The following is a 21181-nucleotide window of genomic DNA, read 5'->3' on the forward strand; positions in this document are numbered from 1 at the left end:
TCGTTGCGGTGGCTTCTCTTGCTGTGGAGCACGGGCTCTAGGCATGCGGGCTTCAGTAGTTGTGTCTCGCGGTCTCTAGAGTGCAGGCTCAGTAGTTGTGGCACACGGGCTTAGTTGCTCCGTGGCATGTGGGTTCTTGCTGGACCAGGGCTCAAACCCGGGTCTCCTGCACTGGCAGGCAGATTCTTAACCACTGCGCCACCAGGGGCGTCCAAGAATAAAAATTTAATGATTATGAATGCTTTGTGGCAGTAGGAAAAGCTTGACTAAGCACCTGTGGATTTCAGTTATTTTCTTGGCAAGTAAAAACAATCTTGTAGTAGTTTCAATATTTGATAGCTGTTAGATCTTCTGATTTGTGTTATTGAACAAAGGACAGTTGGAGCTAAATTATGAGATACAGCAGAAATGGATTACTAAAATATATATAATTAGTTAATTCTACTCTTTCTTATATTTAATTTGTTCTTTTCTAGTTTATCCCAGTTCCTGACATTAACAAACCCCAGTCAACTCATGCCTTTGCAATGACCTGCATTTGGATTCACCTCAATAGAAAAGCCCAAAATGACAACTCCAAGCTACAGATTCCAATACCTCATTCCCTAAAGCTTCACCATGAGTAAGTTGTTTGTAGCTTGACAGTTCATTTTTTTTAATTTAATAAATAGTGGGTTGTAGACTAATATTGGTCTCAGTATTTATGTGAAGTATGGAAATCTTCCCACATCCACTAGAGGTAAGGGTAAATATTTAATGTGTACGTTATAACTAAGGGAACCTGATCAGTTGCAGCAGAAAGCAACTAGAAGATTAACCAAGCCTGTTTATATGTATGTGGAGATATATTTTTTTTTTTTTAATTTTCAGGTCTACGCTTTTACATGTTTTACCTTAGTTAAAATACTTAATTTCCAAAACTATGTGAAAATGTTTCAAAATTGTTTAAGTACTTGGAACTTGAGCATGACCTGACTGGGATATCTTTCACTCCCTGGGCTGCCAGGATTGCTTGAGCTGATCTGGCTGGCATGCTCCCTTACATCATTTCCAAAGCTGCGATTACTCAAAGAAGATGCCCTCTTTTAGATAGGACTGGGCTTCCGTCAAGGGTGTTAGGAATAGCTGAACTTCTGAAAAGGACTGTCAGGTCTCTTCATAGGAGACTGTAGGGTAGTCAGACTTCACATTTCATTTGGCTTTCATTTTATGAGGTAACCCTTAACCATTTTTTCTTAGTGACATCCGTAATGAAGGTATATTATTGTACTTAAGCAAATAGATAAGTAGAAGACTAGTTCATGAATCTGTGAGTTATTTCTTCATTATCTGAATCTTTGTACAGTATATATAGTACATACTTAACAACCATTCAGTGTTCACTTATCATTACATTCTTTCTGAAATGCTTCTTAGTCTTTTATATGTGTTAACACTATGTTTTGGGCAGAAACTATAATACCTATAGGAATAAATAGATAGTTGCATGAAATTAAACTTTTTTAGAAATGCAAATTACCTTTCTAGAAATTATTTGCATTTTTTTTCTGTTGAATGGAACTTGAAATTTTAGGTTCCTACAGCAGAGTCTTAGAAATAAAAGTTTACAGATGAATGACTATAAGATCGCCCTGCTGTGTAATGCATACTCTACAAATTCAGAATGTTTTACATTACCCATGGGAGCTCTGGTAGAAACTATTTATGGAAATGGAATTATGAGGATACCTCTTCCTGGAACGAGCTGTTTGGCTTCAGGATCTATTACTCCCTTACCAATGAACCTCCTGGATTCACTGACAGTTCATGCCAAAATGAGGTATGTTCTTTCTTATTTATTTCGTCCTATGCCAGGGAATTGATATCAGCGCAGCAAAGACTTGATTTCATGATTATGTGTGTATATTTTATGGCCAGGTATATTTTAAAAAACCTTTAGGTTTATTTTATTACAAAAATGGTATTGTTTATTATAGGAATTCTAGAATATACAAATAAACCCAAAGAAAATGAAAATAATTGCTATAATCCCTCCGTAAGAAATAAGCATTGTAAAATTATATTTATATATATGTTTTGAGTCTTTTTTCTATGTATAAATATATGAATTTATAGGGGGTATTTTTGTTTTTTCAAAATGTGTTCTTAACTACAGTACTATTTTATAACCACCTTTTTCTCATATAATCTATTACACACCTGTTTTTTGGTTTTTTTTTTTAATTAAACATGTTTTTAGTCTAGTGCTCTTCAGGAACATCTGTTTTAATTGCTACAAAGAAGTCTTTTGTGTGTCTATGTATGATTCTTCAGTCAGTTCCACGTAGTTGGATACTGAGATTGCAGTGTCTCAGGGTTATAAAGATGGCTATGAAGATTATCTTTCTGGCTGTCTTTGCACCTATCCATAATTCCATTTTTATCAAATAATTTGCTGGAAGTAGAATTGCTGAGTCCAGGGATGCAAAAACTGTAATATCTTTCCTATGTTGACTGTACATAAGAGTGCTTTTAGAATTGACATTTATGGTTTCTAAAAGACAGAAAGGGCTGTGTTGGGTGTGATTCTAGAACCTCAAGTGCCCACAGGAGCCAAGCTGATAATGTAAGTGAGCGATGCCTGCCTGGGGCTGCGTGAAGGCGAGTCAGGTAATAGTGTGCACGGAAGCCTGCGTGTATAGAGGGGTTGAGGCTGACTGGAGCGGGAGGGGCTCAACTTAATGGTGCTGCCACTTGTGCTAATTTCTGCAATGTAAGAATGAACATTAGTGTATCTAGTTCTTGTTTTTTTTGGAAAGGGCTTTTATTTCTAGACTCTCAACCATTAAGTGTTGGCTCAAACTTCAAACACTGCCTAGGTCAAAGAGAATGTATGTGTGGACCTCCAGGTGGGGGGTCATTGATTCTAGAAAAAACATGCTCTTTTTCAAATGGTTAACATTGTGCTAGAATTATACAAGCGCTTTACTGGCATATGTGACAAAATTGAGGAAAGTCCCTTTAGTACCTAATATTTGGGTCTTACCAGTGATTTGTTAAGTAATTCTGTAACAAAAGTTAATTTCTTAAATGGTTTTAGTTACATATTTGAAAAAGAAACAGCCTAAAACCATTCGAGCATGTACCCAGATTTTGAGTTGGGTACATGAGTTGTACCCAAATTTTGCTTTTCCGTGAGCAGAGAGATCCTGAGGCACATTGAAAGCAGCGTGGAAACCAGAATTAGTCTCAGGTTGTACAGTGCGTCACTACCGTGTGTCCTGTATAACCTAAATGATTAAAACAGAGCTGATTCATTTCATATATTTAAGTTCAGATTTATACCAAGTTCTCAATAAGTAGAATAATTCCTGTGTTTATGTCAAAAGTAATGAATTTTTATTTTCTTTTATTTTAATATGTTGTTTCTCCTCAGCCTCATCCACAGCATTGCTACCAGAGTGATAAAACTTGCTCATGCAAAGTCCAGTGTGGCCTTGGCTCCAGCCCTAGTGGAAACATACAGCCGTTTATTGGTCTATATGGAAATAGAGTCTTTGGGCATCAAAGGATTTATCAGTAAGACAGGACTTTCTGGTGTTTTTAACCATTAACGCTTCCATTCATTCAACGTATACTTTTCTAGTTGCTAGGGATATAGCAGTGTACAGAAATCACTGCCATCGTAGAGATTACCTGCTAAATGAGGAAGACAGACAAAAAATGTAAATAATCGAAATATGGAATATGTCAGGTGATAAACCTCACAGAGAAAAATAAAACAAAAAAGAGGGATAGACCCTCACAGAGGGTCAAGGGAGTGGGATGCATGTTTTAAAGTAAAGTTATGGTTAAGAAAGGGGGGCGTGTAATTGTGCTAGGTGCTTGGGATGCAGTGAGCAGGACAGACATGATGCCTGTACTCATATAAAAACCAGCGGTCCCATTTGCCTCTCTTTCTGGTTTGCCCGGGGCAGCAATGAGTACCAAGTCTGACTGGCAATAGGCAGGGGGTGTTCCTGCATTGCAGAAGACATTGTACGACGTCTGTTGGTTGTTATGCAGTTCTAAATAATATATATTTTCTACTATGGAAGTGTTTTTCTGATTTGAGGTAATTTTAACTTTTTATTAATACAGTATCATTTTAACCATGGTTACTCTTTTTTCCAGATAATTGAAAGTCAAATTAAACTTTATTAGCAGGGAGGAGGGGGTGTGATGCAATTTGTGTATTAGAAAGTGATCCTCATGCTTCAAAAGGTTGGGAACAGTAACGTTATGAAAGTAATTTAAAAGATAACTAAATAAAAATAAAGAAGTGAGGAAGGTTAGAGTAATTTTTTTCCATATCCTCGCTCTTATTTTACCTTTCCAGATGAACTTGAGTACCATTTGTCAAATGCCAGAAAAAAAAAAGCAAAGTTGGTATTGTTGGGTTGGCCAGAAAGTTCGTTTTGTAACAGAAAAACTCGAACGAACTTTTTGGCCAACCCAAAAATTAGGATCTGGATTTTCTTCCTTAAAATTAAAGTACAAATTATGGAGAAAATTTGGAAAATATATGAGTATATATGTGTGCATGTGTATCTGTATGTTTGTATGTGTGTGTGTTCATGATCAGAGTCTTTGCATGGATTTTATTCAGTGTGACTTTTCTTCAGGTATCTTTCAATACATAGCTGTTACTGACTGGTGCCTTCAACTGTCTTGTTCCTCAAGGTCAGCTTTTGCCAACTGTTTTCAAGTCTCATGCCTGGGGGATCTTGCACACGCTTCTTGAGATGTTCAGCTACCGGATGCACCACATTCAGCCTCATTACAGAGTTCAGCTCCTGAGTCATCTTCATACTTTGGCTGCAGTTGCACAAACCAACCAGAACCAGCTCCATCTCTGGTGAGCTCATTGGAGACTGTCTTTCCTTGGATTTATTAGAAACTTTGTTGGAGATGGGGAACTTAATCCATTACCTTACAGTATTTTTATTCACTGTCATAAAACTCCAGGGCTTCTGGAGTGTTTTCTTTCCAGTATAGAAGAAGTAGAGTCCAGCGTTTTTAAATAGAAACCTAGTAAGATAGTTGAATTTTTGCCTAGGGATCTTTGGACTGAGAACAAGTACTTCCAAGACCTTTGACATTGTATTCTAAGCCCTTTAGAATACTGGATTCAAATATACTTCAGATTATGGTTAAAGTATCACGTCATTTTGATTTTCTCTAAGTGAAAATACATTTCAAATTTTAAAGGATGTACTTTTTGAAATGCTGTGCATCCGGGTGAAATTTTTTAGTCCTGCAGGCTACAAGCTATCTTTTTCAAATGTGTAAAAATGTCAGTTGGTTTTTGCTGTAAAATTTGGCACCTCGGGCTTTTAAAACAAATTAAGCAAAGCTCATTCCCACACAAAAGACGAGTTCATTTGTCTGTTTGTTTTTAACCAAAGAAGGGAAATTTATAGTTTGCATGTTTTCCCGTTGTGATTAACCTAGAATTAGATTTAATTCTGTAGTTCTGAGATGTTATCTGCAGCTTAATCTTTTAATGATTGTTTTTGTTCTCCCACTTTTCAGTGTTGAGAGCACTGCACTCAGGCTTATAACAGCATTAGGTAGCTCGGAGGTACAGCCACAGTTTACACGCTTCCTTAGCGATCCCAAAACGGTGCTTTCAGCGGAATCTGAAGAACTGAACCGCGCCTTGATATTGACCTTAGCTAGAGCAACTCACGTAACAGGTACAGTGAATATGCAGCCACTACCAACAGACACAGATGAGTCAGAGTGTGCTGTGTCCCTCTTGACTACTAAGGGGCAGGGGGGAGGGTAACCTACTGAGAAGATTCTTCTCACTTGTTTCCAAAAAACCAGTTGTTTTGATGTCTTCACCATTTCAGTAATTAATGTAAATTCTTCTCTGTGTACTACCATTTTAACTAGGTTGAACATCAGTTTTTGGTCATCTAACATCATTTTAAAGTCATGGTTCCTGAGCTTTTTGGTCTCAGGACCACTTTATACTCTTAAAAAATAATAATAATAATTGAAATTCCCAAAGATTTTCTGTTATATGGATTACATATACGATATTTACTTTGTCAGATATTAAAGTAGGAGTTTTTTAAATATTTGATTTATTTTAAAATAACAGTAATAAACCTATTGCATGTTAACATACATGATGTAATTTTTATGAAAAATAAACCCTGTTGTCTCCAAAACAAAACTTTAGTGAGAAGTACCATTGTTTTACATGTTTTGCATCTTTCTTTCTTTTTTTTATAGAGCTGCTTTTATTTATTTGTTTGTTTGTTTATTTTTGGCTGCATTGGGTCTTTGTTGCTGTGTGCGGGCTTTCTCTAGTTGTGGTGAGCAGGGACTACTCTTCGTTGCAGTGCGCGGCCCTCATTGTGGTGGCTTCCCGTTGCGGAGCAGACTCCAGGCGCACTGGGCTTCAGTAGTTGTGGCATGTGGGCTCATTAGTTGCGGCTCGTGGGTTCTAGAGCACAGGCTCAGTAGTTGTGGCACACGGGCTTAGTTGCTGTGTGGCATGTGGGATCCTTCCAGACCAGGGCTCAAACCCATGTCCCCTGCATTGGCAGGCAGATGCTTAACCAGTGTGCCACAAGGGAAGCCCTTTGCATCTTTCTTTAATGTCTGATGTAAAGGAACATTGCTGGGTTCTCTTATTTGCTTCTACATCTCATCTATTGCAAGTGTTATTTTAGTAGAAGTAAGTAAAAAGGAAATGGCCTCACACAGGTAGGAGATGGAAAGGGGAAGAGTATTTTAATAGCATTTTCAGCTAATTATGAATATTGTTTGATGTCACACAAAATTGAAAAATTGATAGTTTCTTAAATGGAGTACAAAGTCCTATCAGTGAACTCTTCGTACTCTGTTACCTTATAACCCACTGGTCTATTTTGTACATTTAATGGATTTTGTGTTCATGCATATTTTGTAAATTCATGAATTGTTTTTTTAGAAAACATTGGTTTGCTGAGTTCTGTAGATAGAGCTTGTAAATGTTGACACATTTCATTATGTAGTATAAGAAAATTACATTTTTTAATCTCACTACAGATTTCATTAGAAAAATTCTTTAAGTTTTGGAAAACTATTAGGCTTGTGGTAGTGTATATAAGTTTTCCAAAATTCTAATTTTCACTTGAAAGGTCAAATTTTATCATTGGTAAAAGATGCAGTCATTTGTTCTTCTTGAAGTGACAGACTCCCTTTGTTAATTTTCAAGAAAATGTCTGCCTAACGCCCAAATCCAGAAAACTATATGTTCTTTCAAGTAAAATTGGAATTCCATTGAAAAAAAAGAACTAATTTGACCCAGTACTCAATCGCACAAGTATTTTTCCTCAAGATACCCATCATACTTTGGTGTGTAGGTGGAACACCTTATGCGTACTTCCATTTTATCACACAGCATATTACAAATAGATGGACTTAAGGGCTGAGATACAATCTTTTTTACTACGTTATCAAGGATATTCTTAAGTGAAATGGCACTTTTTTTTTTCCTGCTAAGAGTGTTTTGTGGTGAAGATTACAGTGGCTGTTAGTATTGTTTGGTGCCACTGTTTGATTTGTTCTGAGGGCCAGCAGTGTTACCCACCATTGCTTTTGTGCCATCAGTGCACATTTCAACACAGTAAAATGGCCAATGATATCTTAGTATTATTATTATTTCAATAGCATTGACCTCATCAAATCCTTGAAAGGATACTGGGGACCCACAGAGTCTACAGACCACACTTTGAGAATGGCTATTTTAAAGAAATAGTTATTGAATTTAGCAACCTCAAATACCTTTCTGTAAACTGTCTTATTTTACCTAAATAAACCTCTTTGGTTTAGAGAGTTATAGTCTATAGCTGTTTCAACCACCAGAAGAGATATGTGGTACTTTATTAATTCTATTTCCTTGGCTCAGTAAAGTGCTAATACCTCATTGTCAGAGTGAACTAAATGAGCCGTCGTGATGGGCCTGTACCAATCTTTTATCATTGGTGCTCTGTAATTAAAAAAAAAAAAAAGATACCAAATGTCTTTTGTCTTCTTTTCACTAGTTATGTTCACATTTACCGATGTGATTACTAGTTAAGTAGTGAATGCACTGCAGTGAAATTCTCTGAGTGTACATACTTGTGACTTCTCTGTGAAATCCTTTATGAATTGTGGCCATGATCTTTTATATCTGGGTTACATTTGTTTGCTTGTGTTTAGATTTTTTTACAGGCTCTGATTCAATTCAGGGAACTTGGTGTAAAGACATCCTTCAGACCATCATGAGTTTTACTCCTCATAATTGGGCTTCACACACCCTTAGTTGTTTTCCAGGCCCACTGCAGGTAATTTCATCTTGAATTATATATTGAGTCTACAGTATATGAAATCATTCTTCCCATTTACTGTGTTATTCTAGAGAGTTTTGATGATACCTAGAGAAAATTAGCTTTTATTTCTTTTTTTTGTAAATCCTTGCTATTACTTCCAAAATCTCTTGAGTTTTTTCCTTGTCTTATTATAGGACTGGATATGTTTCTAAAAATTTAATTGTTATGGCTTCATCTTACTAGTGAACAGTTTTAGAATCTTGTGAGATTTAACACATTAACTGAAAAATTCTCATAGAACAGCAATGGGGAGAAATACAGTGTAATGGAGCTTCACAGAATACACATCATGTACATTTGACTGATTTTTTAAAATCACACAAAGAGAAAACTATAAACTTGGCTTTTATAATATGGAGAAAGGAAAACCTCATCTGTCTTCCACTTCGCAGAGAAAATTTTAGGCATAATGAACATCTGTTTTCTGTAACTTTTAATAGGGCTGGAACGGTAGGTCTTTTCAAACTTATCAGAATCACCTGGAGGGCTTGTTTAAAGATTGCTGGACCCCAGCTGCGGAGCTCCTGATTCAGTAGGTCTGGGATAAGGCCTGAGAATTTGCGTTTCTTACAGGTCCCAGGTAACACTGATACGGATGGTCTGGGGACCATACTCTGAGAATCACTCGGCTAGTATAATGGATTTTCCTTATAGATATACTAAGATATGTAACCAAAGAGTACTTAAATTTCTTTTTCTTTTCCTTTTTTTTTCCCAAAGATGAACAGAAGTATCAACAGATGATTGAAGAAAGTTTGAAATTCAGGCTTGCTTGGAATTTCTGTTTAGAAAATCTAGGAAAGAAATCTTACAGATAATCCAATCAAGCCTTTGTATTTTCCCAGTATAGAAATTCAGGCCTTGATTACTGAGCTGCTTGAGGTGACCTGGAATTTATTAGTGTTAGAGTCAAGCCTGGAGCTGGTTTCTTGACTCTGTAGCCATAGCCCTTTTTACTACAACCATTGAAATAAACTTCTGTTCTTCCTTGTAGGCATTCTTTAAACAAAATAATGTACCTCAGGAAAGCCGTTTTAATCTGAAAAAAAACGTGGAGGAGGAGTATAGGAAGTGGAAGTCAATGACGAATGAAAATGACATCATTACCCACTTTTCTGCACAACGCTCTCCTCCTCTCTTCCTTTGTCTTCTCTGGAAAATGCTCCTGGAAACAGATCATATTAATCAGATTGGCTATAGGTAAGCCAGAAACCTGGATCTGCATTCCATTTGGCAATCCATTATACCCTACAGCAATGCAATTTATGTTTTACTCTCTGCTTTCCAGAGTGTTAGAGAGAATTGGAGCTAGGGCCTTGGTAGTCCATGTGAGAACATTTGCAGATTTCCTGGTATATGAGTTCTCTACATCAGCTGGGGGTCAGCAACTCAACAAATGCATTGAAATTCTTAATGACATGGTATGGAAGTACAACATCGTTACATTGGACAGATTAATTCTCTGCCTGGTAAGAATACATTTACTTAAGAACAGATTTCTAAGCAGTCCCATTCTCTTTTGGATCGATGTGTATGGCTAATGGATCTTGTGCTGATCTGTTCTGTGTTGTTTCTAAGGATTTAATAAATTTATACTGTAAAACAAATATTGCTATCAATTCCCTAAGGAACTAGAGATTCCCCAATTTCTTCATTCATTCAGTAAGCATGTACTGAATATCTACTGTGTCATATGCACAGAAGGTATAGAAGTAAATAAGACAGATGTGGTCCTGGCCTTGTAATGCCCTGAGTTGATTCTCAAAGGCTCCTACTAGAGGCAGGAAGTAGTAAAAGGTCACTGAATCTTTTTTCAGTACTTATAACCATTTCTGTATACTTTGGTAGCCATAGTCATAACTGAGTGTTTCTTATAGCCACCCAGTGTTCCCCAAGCAGTTTTTTCTCCTGATTCTGATGTCTATTTCAGGCCAAATTTTAAGAAAAATCACTGAACCAGGCTGGACAATGCTACATTTTTTTTTAATACTATAGTGGTGATATTTAGGGAGCTTAAGTGGTTAACATTTACCTCTTAGCTGTAGAGCATAGATATAAAGATGGTTATAGTCTAGTAAGGGACATAAGGTAAGTTTATAAATCAGTAAAATAAAAGGATAAGTTAGAGGTGTAGGGAAAATATTGCCAGACAACAATGAGAGATTACATCTACCTAGGTGGTGGATCTTAAAAGGTAGGTTAAATTTCAAAAAATAAAGATGGACATTCTAGGTGAGAGCCAAAAATAGGCAAGAAAGGGTCAGATATGTTGGAGGAATGCTGAACAGTTGTTTTGGGGTAGACTAGACATATAATGAAATTCTAACAATCGTGAGTTTTACTGTTTTCAAATTTAGACTCTTTAGAGCCATGCTTTCGCACAGGTTGGGCATTTTCATTTAATTTTTCTGTTCTTCTCCAAAGGCCATGCGTAGTCATGAAGGGAATGAAGCCCAGGTTTGTTACTTCATAATTCAGTTGCTGTTGCTCAAACCAAATGATTTTAGAAATCGAGTAAGTGACTTTGTGAAGGAAAATTCCCCAGAACACTGGCTACAGAATGACTGGCACACCAAGCACATGAATTATCACAAGGTACTAATTAAAATTAGTGCTTCAGTTAATCCCTTTTAAGGCCAAACTTTAGGTATTTGGCTAATTGACTTGGCTGTTTTCTCTGCAGCTCTGCTCTTTTCTCTCTGGTCTGTATAGAAGTGAATTAGCTCCCTAAACTTTCTCAAGGTTCTAGAGTATCTCTAATGTTAAGAATAAATTGAAACTACAGTTTTAGTAGACATGGGTACTTACAATACAAAATGAAAAGCGTTATTACCAATCCTTTCATATGTAAATCTCTTTTGGTATATCTTTGGGATAATAGAGATTTTTGGTGAGTAAAGGACTCTAGATTTCATTGCATTGCAGGAACAAACACAGTTTCATACTCTTCGAAAAATGACAGGTTTATTTAGCTCCTTTTTTAAGAAAATTACAAAAGATCCCATAAACATTTACCATTTCCTCACTTCCACAGAAATACCCGGAGAAGCTCTATTTTGAGGGCCTGGCAGAGCAGGTCGATCCTCCTGTGCCGATCCAGTCTCCGTATCTACCCATCTATTTTGGAAATGTGTGTCTCCGTTTCCTTCCAGTATTTGATATAGTAATCCACAGATTTTTAGAGTTGCTCCCAGTATCCAAGTCATTGGAGACTCTACTAGATCACCTGGGAGGCTTATATAAATTTCATGGTGAGCTTTTTCAAATTTTAATTCCATCTAATAGCTCTATAGACAAAACTAAACTGGGCATGACCATTTGGGTAATAGTAGTTCTAAAGGTTTTATTTTAATAATTTTTAATAAAAATGTTTTTGAGGGGCAGTGCTATGTGATGATGCCATGAAGTATAAAATAGAAAACATAAAAATATCAATAGTTAAATCATAGCCAAAAAAAAAGTAATATACTAGAGATCCCTTATTTTATATATTGTGTGATTAATTACCAAATCAGTATAGGAGGGAAGTATGAGTTCAGAACAGACTAATGTTACTATGAGCTAAACAGATCTTGGCAGGCTTCTTGGATGGATAGTGTTTGAACTATGATGTATGTGATTTGTATAAAGAGAAAGGAGAAGAGAGCATGATAAGCAGAAAGAATCCTTTGGAAAAATCATGGAGGTGTTAAAAAACAAGGCATTTTGAAAACAGTGGGCTAAATTGTACCTGGTGGTAGATCACCGTAAATGCCAGGCTGAGAAGTTAGGATTTTATAACCTGCAGATATTCAAGAGGTAACTAGAAGTTACTGAGTAAAGTCATGGTATGGAAAGCATTCTTTTAGAAAGGTAGGTCCAGTTCTAGCCGCAGCATGTCTTGGAAGGAGGAAGCCATTTCCAAGACTTATGTCAAGACGTTCAGGTGTATGATTAGCATCTAAACAAGTATGGTGGCATTGAAAATGAGAAAGAAGGGACAGATAGTCAAGGAAGTAGGAATTGGGCTTGATTGACCAGTTATGGGGAAAATATCAAAAGAAAGAAATCGAGGACAACTCTAAAGCTTTGAGCCTGGTAACTGGAGCATGGTGAGGTCAGTGACAGAGCGCAGAAGTCCTGGAGCAGCCACTGTGGGGACAGGGCGTATTTATCTGGGGGCAGTTTTTCTTAGTCCTTGATCTGAGATGTCTCCCTTCAAAGCAGAAGTCTGAATTGCGTTTTAGCACTGCAGAGTAGGTATGAAGTTCAAGGGAGCATTCCTTTAAAAATGCTTTTCTTGGGGCTTCCCTGGTGGTGCAGTGGTTGAGAGTCCACTTGCCGATGCAGGGGACACGGGTTCGTGCCCCGGTCCGGGAAGTTCCCACATGCCGCGGAGCGGCTGGGCCCGTGAGCCATGGCCGCTGAGCCTGCGCGTCCGGAGCCTGTGCTCCACAACGGGAGAGGCCACAACAGTGAGAGGCCCGCGTACCACCAAAAAAAAAAAAAATGCTTTTCTTCTGTATTGGGTAATGTATGCACATGATGCAGTGAAAAGTAGTTAGTCCCATCCCTATCCTCCAGCTAGGCAGTTTCTTTCCCTGTTGGCAATCACTATTACCAATTTCCTGTGTATCCTACCTTAAATACTCTGGAGTTGGTAGTTTATTTTTTTTCACAAATATTATGTAATATACACATTGTTCTGCACCTTATTTTTTTTAACCTTTATAATGTATTAGGGTTGATTATTTTGTATCAGTACGTACAAAGCTGCTTCATACACGCCATAATTGACCTAACCAGTCCCCTGTTTTTCACCATTTACACTGTTCTAATCTTTTGCTAGTATAAACAGGGCTGCAGCAACATTGCTTACACATAAGTCATTTTTGCAGGATAAATTTCCAGGACTGGAATTGCTATGTCAGAATGTGATGAATATCCTTCAGTATAAGCTGTGTATATTGTTAGTAGCCTTCTGCGTTGTCCTAGAATAAAAATATTCATTGTATGCAATTGCCCAACATGTGAAATCGTTTTATAACCTTCTGAGCTGTTTTTTGGTAATCTTGAAAATGAGGATTAGTTTTTCACAGTTGTCAGTAACCAGGTAACATTGTAATGATCTGTTTTCTATTTGGCAGATCGTCCAGTGACCTATTTGTATAACACTCTGCACTATTATGAAATGCACCTGAGAAATCGCGAAAGTCTCAAACGAAAACTTGTCCATGCAATCATTGGGTCGCTCAAGGATAATCGACCACAGGGCTGGTGTCTAAGTGACACTTACCTGAAATGCGCTATGAATGCACGAGAAGACAATCCCTGGGTCCCAGATGACTCCTACTATTGCAAATTGATTGGCAGACTAGTAGATAATATCCTTTTTACTGTGATTTTTCCAGACACTTCAGAAATAACTATATGTTGATTTGTGTGAACATGTATTGTCTTTAAATATTCCAAGATTTTGATATATTCTAGGATTTCAATTTTTTAAGATCATTTTATTTGAAATGTTTTGAAGGTTTTGAAATCTTAAATTAGCAGCATTATGCCAGATAGGCAGAAATTTACTCCATTAAAATTTATATTTCAAAAAAGACTTTAGAGAAAAAATCTGTTTTAAAGAAAAAAAATCCTATTCCTAAATAAATGTACCATGTGTTATAGAACATACATCTTGTTTGCCACTGGAGAACATAGAATTTTGTTGCTTTAAATAAATCCCTGAATGTTTTTTAAAACATTAATAGATAACAATAAAACCTTATTTTTTTTTTTTTTAGTGAAAGAGATTCTATATTGGTATTTTTATTTCTTCACTTTTATGTTGTTTTAAATTATTAGCACACTGTGCTTAATATGTCTATACACCATGCCACTATTTACTAGATAGAGCAATTTTACATAAATGGGCATGATTTCTTTTCGTATGCAAGGAATTATTTCCTGAAGTAAAAGAATTACTCATGAGAAAGTAATGTTCTTATTAACTTTCCTATAACTATTAAAAGAAAATAGGTTGATAAAGCCTACAGATACCTTGGTTGCATCTATAGCTATCATGTCACAATTACAAGAGCCCACTTATATAAGACCAATTGTTTATACCTGTGGTTGACCACATGGTTGCTATCAGTACACTTCGGTCATGTCAAATTTATTTGTATTTGGTTTGTATTGTTTGCCTCTTAAGCTCTCCAATAAATCACTTCTTGAGGCCTCATAATCAGGTGAATTGGTAATCGAATGAGATGTTTACATGTGAAACATTTGAAAACTGTGAAGCATTATACAAATGTGAGCCTTTAATCTCAAAATAATCAAATAGTTATTGCTTTAATCATCTGCACCAATGGCTGGCAAATCTCCTGGTCCATTCCCAAACTGTGACTGGAGATTCAATGAGTTTCCCAACCCCGCTGCCCACGCACTGCATGTTACTTGTGTGGAGCTCATGGCCTTGGCTGTTTCAGGCCAAGATGTTGGAAATGCTCTTCTAAATGTTGTCCTGAAAAGGTGTGTATCCTGTTTCCTGCAGTAAGATACATTGTTTATTTGTAGAGAATGATATTTTATTTGGAGCTGTGTGACAAACCTGTTGTCCCAAGGCCAATGCACGTTGAATAGTGGCTGTCTTTTGGGTCCAGATCTTGGCTTTGTAATACAGATGAAATGGAATGAGCCCTGAACAGGGTCAGAAGACCTGGGTTTGTTCCCACTTCTACTCTTTATTAGCTGTTTGACATTTAATTTAGGAATAATGTTAACTTCTCACTAAAGATAGTCTTTCAAGATTCCCTTCTTAAAGACCAACGTAAAGTAGGGGATAATGATTGGAGAAGAAGTATACATAAGTGAAATAGTCTTTTAGCTCAGCAACCATTGTTAAAGGAGACGACCAAAAAAAGAAGAAAAGCCTTATTTAGCTTTTGTTTATATTTTGACTCGCTAAAAATCCATTGTAGTTTTATTGAAATAGGTCAGTTGTCACCCCCCAAATGATATATGTTCTCAAAATAAGATCCATTGTCACTTTTATAATTTCACTCTTTTATTCTTTCTTCCCCACTAATAGTCAGCCTTTAGTGCCAAGAGAGAACATTACAGCATGGATGAATGCAATTGGATTGATCATCACTGCCCTGCCAGTGAGTTAATCATTGTGATTTGTATAAGCTTGTCATGCAGTTAATGAAATGTTTCATATTTTTTAAGCTTTCACGTTGTTATTGCTTCAGAAATCTACAGTGACTATTTTGTTTGCATTTTGCATCAGATCTAAATAAATCTACCTGACTTATGGGTCCCTGCATCTCTGGTCCCACCTTACCTATCCAGCCTTAGTTTTCCCATTAAAATCTGATCTACTTTCAACCCCCATAACATGTTATGTATCTAGAGCCTTTGCTCCTGCAATAATGCTTGTTGAGACATGTTTCAGGTACTTCTGCCATGTAAGAGAATATATCAGAACCTTATTCCTTCCGTCACCTTCTCTAAAGCTTACTCATTCTCTGCTGGCTTAGGGCTTGCTTCTTCAGTGAAGTCTTCCATGACTTCTCCGCCCATGTGAAGTCTCCCTTCTGTGACCTCCACACGTGTCTAGTCAGCACCACACAGTTGTCTGACATCTTTGAATGTCAGTAATATTGTCTGAACCTGAGCTTTCCACACTTGTTTTTTTCTTTTCCACACTTGTTTTTTATGCACCTTTATGAATCACTTTTTCCTTACACTCTTCCAAAATATATATACACACACACATAGTTATGAATTACAAATGTGTACCAGTGTTATCCGTATAATAAACATAGGCAAAGTCGATTTACCATGTAGTAAATATCAGATACTAAATGAACTGGACATGAGAAAGTGCTATTATTTTAAGCTTTGGAGTAGAATACTGGATATGGGGTGGAATACTGGGTAAATGCTATTTTTCACGAGGCTTTCTCCTGGTTTTAAAGGAGCCGTATTGGATTGTCCTTCATGATCGAATTGTGAGTGTTATCAGCAGTCCCAGCCTGACGTCTGAGACGGAGTGGGTCGGCTATCCTTTCCGCCTCTTTGATTTCACTGCTTGTCATCAGTCCTACTCTGAGATGAGCTGCAGCTACACGTTAGCTCTGGCACATGCGGTGTGGCACCATTCTAGCATCGGGCAACTTTCTCTCATTCCCAAGTAGGTATTATGATTTCTTAAAGACATTTGATTTATCATTTTGTTTTTGTTTTTTAATCTCATTTATGCATGAGGTATATATCTCATTCAATAGAACAACCTAGAAGTAGAAGTCTTAAGTAGATTCTAGGTATCAGGAAGCCTCCTTTATTTCGGAATTGTTTGAATGAAATTAATTTGTATGTACAAGTAACAATCTGGTATCTTGTTTTCCATTACGATTTTGGGAGGCTTAGTCAAATGCATTCTTTTTCCAGAATATATCCCCAAAGTTGGCTTTGGAACTGCATAACTAATATTAGGCTATCTTCTGATTTTTTTTTTTTGACTGTATAATTGGTATTAATTAGATTCATGTTTCTTGAGAATGGCCTTTATATTAGGTTGGTTATTCTCTTTTTATTTCAAATAATTCTCATTCTGTCATTCAGTAATTTTACTATTAGGAATGACTTCTAAATCTGAAGTAATTTATTTCAATAATCAAATGAAAATAAGGGCCAGTGAGAGATGTGAGATTAATTTAAAATGTTACCAAAATTAAAGGAAACGTTTTTAAGAAGATTACAAATTTTGCAAATACTCGGGTAGGCTGTATTAACAAAGTTCAAACAATTCAACTGATTTCAAGTAACAATAAATTTTTATTTTTAAATTTTAGGTTTCTTACTGAAGTACTTCTTCCTATAGTGAAGACTGAGTTCCAGTTGCTTTACGTGTACCATCTCGTGGGACCATTTTTACAAAGATTTCAGCAAGAGAGAACTCGATGTATGATAGAGGTAGAATAAAATCTGGGTTTTCCGTGATAAGATTAAGTTCTAAAAGATATATTAAGATTTCTTTCCCAGTGTTTTTCAAACTGCGTATCATTACCATTAGTAGGAAAATCATTTTAGTGGGGTCTAAGAGCAATTCTTGAGGCCTTAGTGTCCCCATAACTTAGTATGCCTATAACGAGTTTGATGTGTGATGTGTTGAACTGGAGATGCAGGGGAAAATATCTGTCATCAAGGTTGAGAAGAAAGTTAAGGACGGAGAAGTGCATTTGAGAACATTCTCTGTAGTACAGAGGAATTCATTAAAATGATGGGAATGGTTGAAGTCAATCACCTATAACAAGAGTATAGATAAAAGAAAATGAGCCAGGAGTAGACCCTTAAAGTATGAGCCACCAAATGGAACTAAGAAGGTCCAGTATAAAGGCTCCCTGAGATTGCAGATATCCCAGCAATTGAGAGGTCGTTTCTAGAAAAGGGATTGTCTAGCTCTTAAGTTTAAGCGAATACTATTAGCAAGAGAAGTTGCATGTAAGCTCTATGAGGAGGCAGTTTGTAGCGCTCTGGATTCCATTATAAATGCAGGCAGTTTCATATCACCCATGTGCAGAGGTCTGTCTGATAGTGACAATTCCTCAACAAACATGTTATCCTCTGTGCTAGTCTTGTAATGGAGTCTAGCTGCATCAAGCTGAATTATTGAACCATTTTCTTACCATTTAAATAATTTTATATTATTTGTTAAATAGATTGGTGTGGCATTTTATGACATGTTGCTGAACGTAGACCAGTGTAGCACCCACTTAAACTACATGGATCCCATCTGTGACTTCCTGTATCATATGAAGTACATGTTTACTGGTGACAGTGTAAAAGAGCAAGTAAGTTCACTTTAATTATTTTTTAATGACATTTAGTTTAGAAAACTTAAATATATGGCGGATAGACTTTTTTGTTTGGGTGAGTGGGGTTTTTGGTTAATTTTTTTCTTTTAAGGGGACAAGGTTAATAGACCTTTTTAGGCTACCTGGCATATTACTCTGGACATAGTGTTAAAGTAAATACCTATTATAATTTCTCACACTTTTCCCCTTGATATTTGCAGCAAAACATCTGAAAAAGACCTGGGGGTTTATTAACAGTAAACTCATTAGGAAGAAACAGTACGGTATGGCTACTGAAAAGATCAGAGAGGCCTTGTGTTATAAGCGAAGCAGGGCCTAGTTTTCCCCACAGTGATTAGGGTGCACTGTGAGGATGTGAGACAAATCGCAGCATGACAAGAAGACTAAAACCGGGAGGGTCAGGAGAATAACTAATGAAGGGTGTTTGAAGGAACTGGGGGTGCTTAACTTGAATTTTTAAAGTCCTGGGGAATTCATTGTATTCTTACTGTTTGGGCGTTGCCATTTGGAATAGGTATTAAATTTGTTCTGTGTCACTTTAAAAGGTATTCAAACTGGTGAAGTTAAAGGGAGGCACGTTGTAACTCAGCATATAAAGAGCCATTCCCTGGGAGAGCTGTCTCAAAGTGGAAGGGTCCTCCTTAAATCATAACTGAGTTTCCTGTCTGTGGGAACCAGGATCTCAGCTGTTTTAGAAGGGTGGAGAGAGGGCAGATAGGTGGAATTAAGTGACCTCCCCTCCATACTTCAATGTTATTTCTCTCTAAAATGGGAGGGGAACATAAATTGATAGACGTAAACATATGACTCCTAGTGTGAGGGATTCGTTCCTTGGGGCTGGCGACATGGGGTGGGGAGGGTGTCGCCTCCTTCATGCCTCAGCAGGATGGTCACGTGGGAACCAATTCAGAAATGTTCTCGTTAGCATATTCCCTGTATTTGGGCCTAAGGAACTTTGACACAAGGGGAATACAAAAAGGAAGAATTATCAATGGGCTGATCTTTCCTAGTAAGATCCAAAAACATCTGAGTAAAGCTAAGAAAGCTCTGGAACTGCTTGATGTATTTATTTCTTTAAAGTTTTTTAAGTAAGAGTAGATCTTATATTATTTAGTTTGAATTTCAAGTGTAAATCAAAACCAGAAAGTTAGCTTTATAGATAAATGTTATGAACGTAAGTTATTCAGAGAACTTCGACATATAATCGTGCTTTATGCTTCCCTTATGTGATACCTTACGTGAAGACGGTATCTTAAAAGGATGATCCCCTTGGTGGGTATGTAGAATTCCCAGTGTAAACTCTACTAGCTATCGTCAGTGGGACGACTGGCTAGCTAGGTAAATGAGTATGTTTTTGTAAGTGTATGCATACATAGATAGACGCACATGCACATATATACATATATATATAATGTGTGTGTGAGGGACAACACGTTTTTTCTCATGTAAGAGAGAAAGTTTTATCTGCTTTTGTTAAAACACAAAACATTCAGAGAAACATCTCATCCACCTGTTCCACTCCCTAGTTTATTGTCTCAGGATATGTGTAAATTGCTTCTTTAAAGGTTGGAAATTGAAGTTCTCTGGTTAAAATACTTTTTAATGTGTTTTCATTTTTTAGGTAGAGAAGATTATCTGTAATTTAAAACCAGCTTTAAAACTTCGTCTTCGATTCATCACTCACATTAGCAAGATGGAACCGGCTGCAGTGCCTCCACAAGCCATCAATAGTGGGTCTCCAGCACCTCAGTCTAATCAGGTGCCAGTGTCTCTACCAGTGACTCAGTGAAGTCAGGGTGTGCTGTGGTGAAAACGGACTTCAGTCTATTAAATCTGAACATGATCGTGCTACATAGTGGTGGAGTAGAGGCAGTGATGTTCAGATTGTTTTATTCTGATTCAAATGGTGAATCTGTTGACTTCCAACTCCCATCTCCCTATGTTTTTGTCTCTAAGAGATAAAGTAAGCTACATGTTGTTCATATCCACAACAATGTACTAGAGCTACCTAGGAATGGGGACATATCTGATTAAATGACTTTTACTAGGCACTCTCAATCTTTCCTATCTTGACCATTGTTTTTATTTTTTAGTATTAATGACTTATTCAGTCTTCAAATACACTGTTTTAAAGGCACCACACACGTAAAATAGTTATTACAAATCCTTTTATACATAAATCTCTTTTGGTGTATCTGGGATAAGAGATTTTTGTCAAGTAAAGGACTCTAGGTTTCATTGCATTACTGGAGCAAATAGGTTCATATTCTTTTTAAAATGGCTTAAATTTTTTATCATAGATTTCCAAGTAAATGGGCTAATATTTCTAGTGTAGATTGGCAAGTTTTTGCCTTTGCCATGGACTTGAACTTACTATATGAAATGAGTTGGAAGTCATGTAAGAAAATAACATAGCTAGGGCTTCCCTAGTGGCGCAGTGGTTGAGAAACTGCCTGCTAATGCAGGGGACATGGGTTCGAGCCCTGGTCTGGGAGGATCCCACATGCCGCAGAACAACTAGGCCCGTGAGCCACGACTACTGAGCCTGTGCATCTGGAGCCCGTGCTCCACAACAAGAGAGGCGACGATAGTGAGAGGCCCGCGCACCGCGATGAAGAGTGGCCCCTGCTTGCCACAACTAGAGAAAGCCCTCGCACAGAAACGAAGACCCAACACAGCAAAAATAAATAAATAAATTACTAAACTCCTACCCCCAACATCTTCTTTAAAAAAAAAAAAAAAAAGAAAAGAACATAGCTAGAAATGCATAAGCTTAATAAAATCATCCTTAAGTGGTGATTCTTTAATCTCTGTTTTTAAAAATAAATCAGTTGCTTTTCCAGGTTGACACTCTCACCTGTGTGTGTGTGTTTTGCATGTATTTAGAAACCTGTGTAGCAGTGACAGAATCTTACAAAGAGATAAAGAGAAAAG

General features: G+C 37.0%; 1 protein-coding gene across 1 annotated transcript in view; it reads left to right on the plus strand.

Moving 5' to 3' along the window:
* The window catches only part of MED23 (mediator complex subunit 23), a 42447-nt gene extending 21354 nt beyond the window's left edge, over positions 1-21093 (plus strand). Inside the window, exons 13-29 of the mRNA XM_060029949.1 lie at positions 477-622; positions 1574-1819; positions 3416-3558; positions 4702-4876; positions 5554-5717; positions 8221-8345; positions 9385-9590; positions 9679-9859; positions 10815-10985; positions 11425-11641; positions 13517-13753; positions 14732-14897; positions 15457-15529; positions 16349-16563; positions 17225-17345; positions 18092-18223; positions 19869-21093. Coding sequence (XP_059885932.1) covers positions 477-622; positions 1574-1819; positions 3416-3558; positions 4702-4876; positions 5554-5717; positions 8221-8345; positions 9385-9590; positions 9679-9859; positions 10815-10985; positions 11425-11641; positions 13517-13753; positions 14732-14897; positions 15457-15529; positions 16349-16563; positions 17225-17345; positions 18092-18223; positions 19869-20036 — 2886 coding nt within the window. The 3' untranslated portion in view covers positions 20037-21093. The remainder of the gene's footprint in view (positions 1-476; positions 623-1573; positions 1820-3415; positions 3559-4701; positions 4877-5553; positions 5718-8220; positions 8346-9384; positions 9591-9678; positions 9860-10814; positions 10986-11424; positions 11642-13516; positions 13754-14731; positions 14898-15456; positions 15530-16348; positions 16564-17224; positions 17346-18091; positions 18224-19868) is intronic.
* Positions 21094-21181: the final 88 nt, after the last annotated feature.

The sequence above is a fragment of the Delphinus delphis genome, chromosome 14 (genome assembly GCF_949987515.2).
Source record: "Delphinus delphis chromosome 14, mDelDel1.2, whole genome shotgun sequence".
NCBI classification, from domain to species: Eukaryota; Metazoa; Chordata; class Mammalia; order Artiodactyla; family Delphinidae; genus Delphinus; species Delphinus delphis.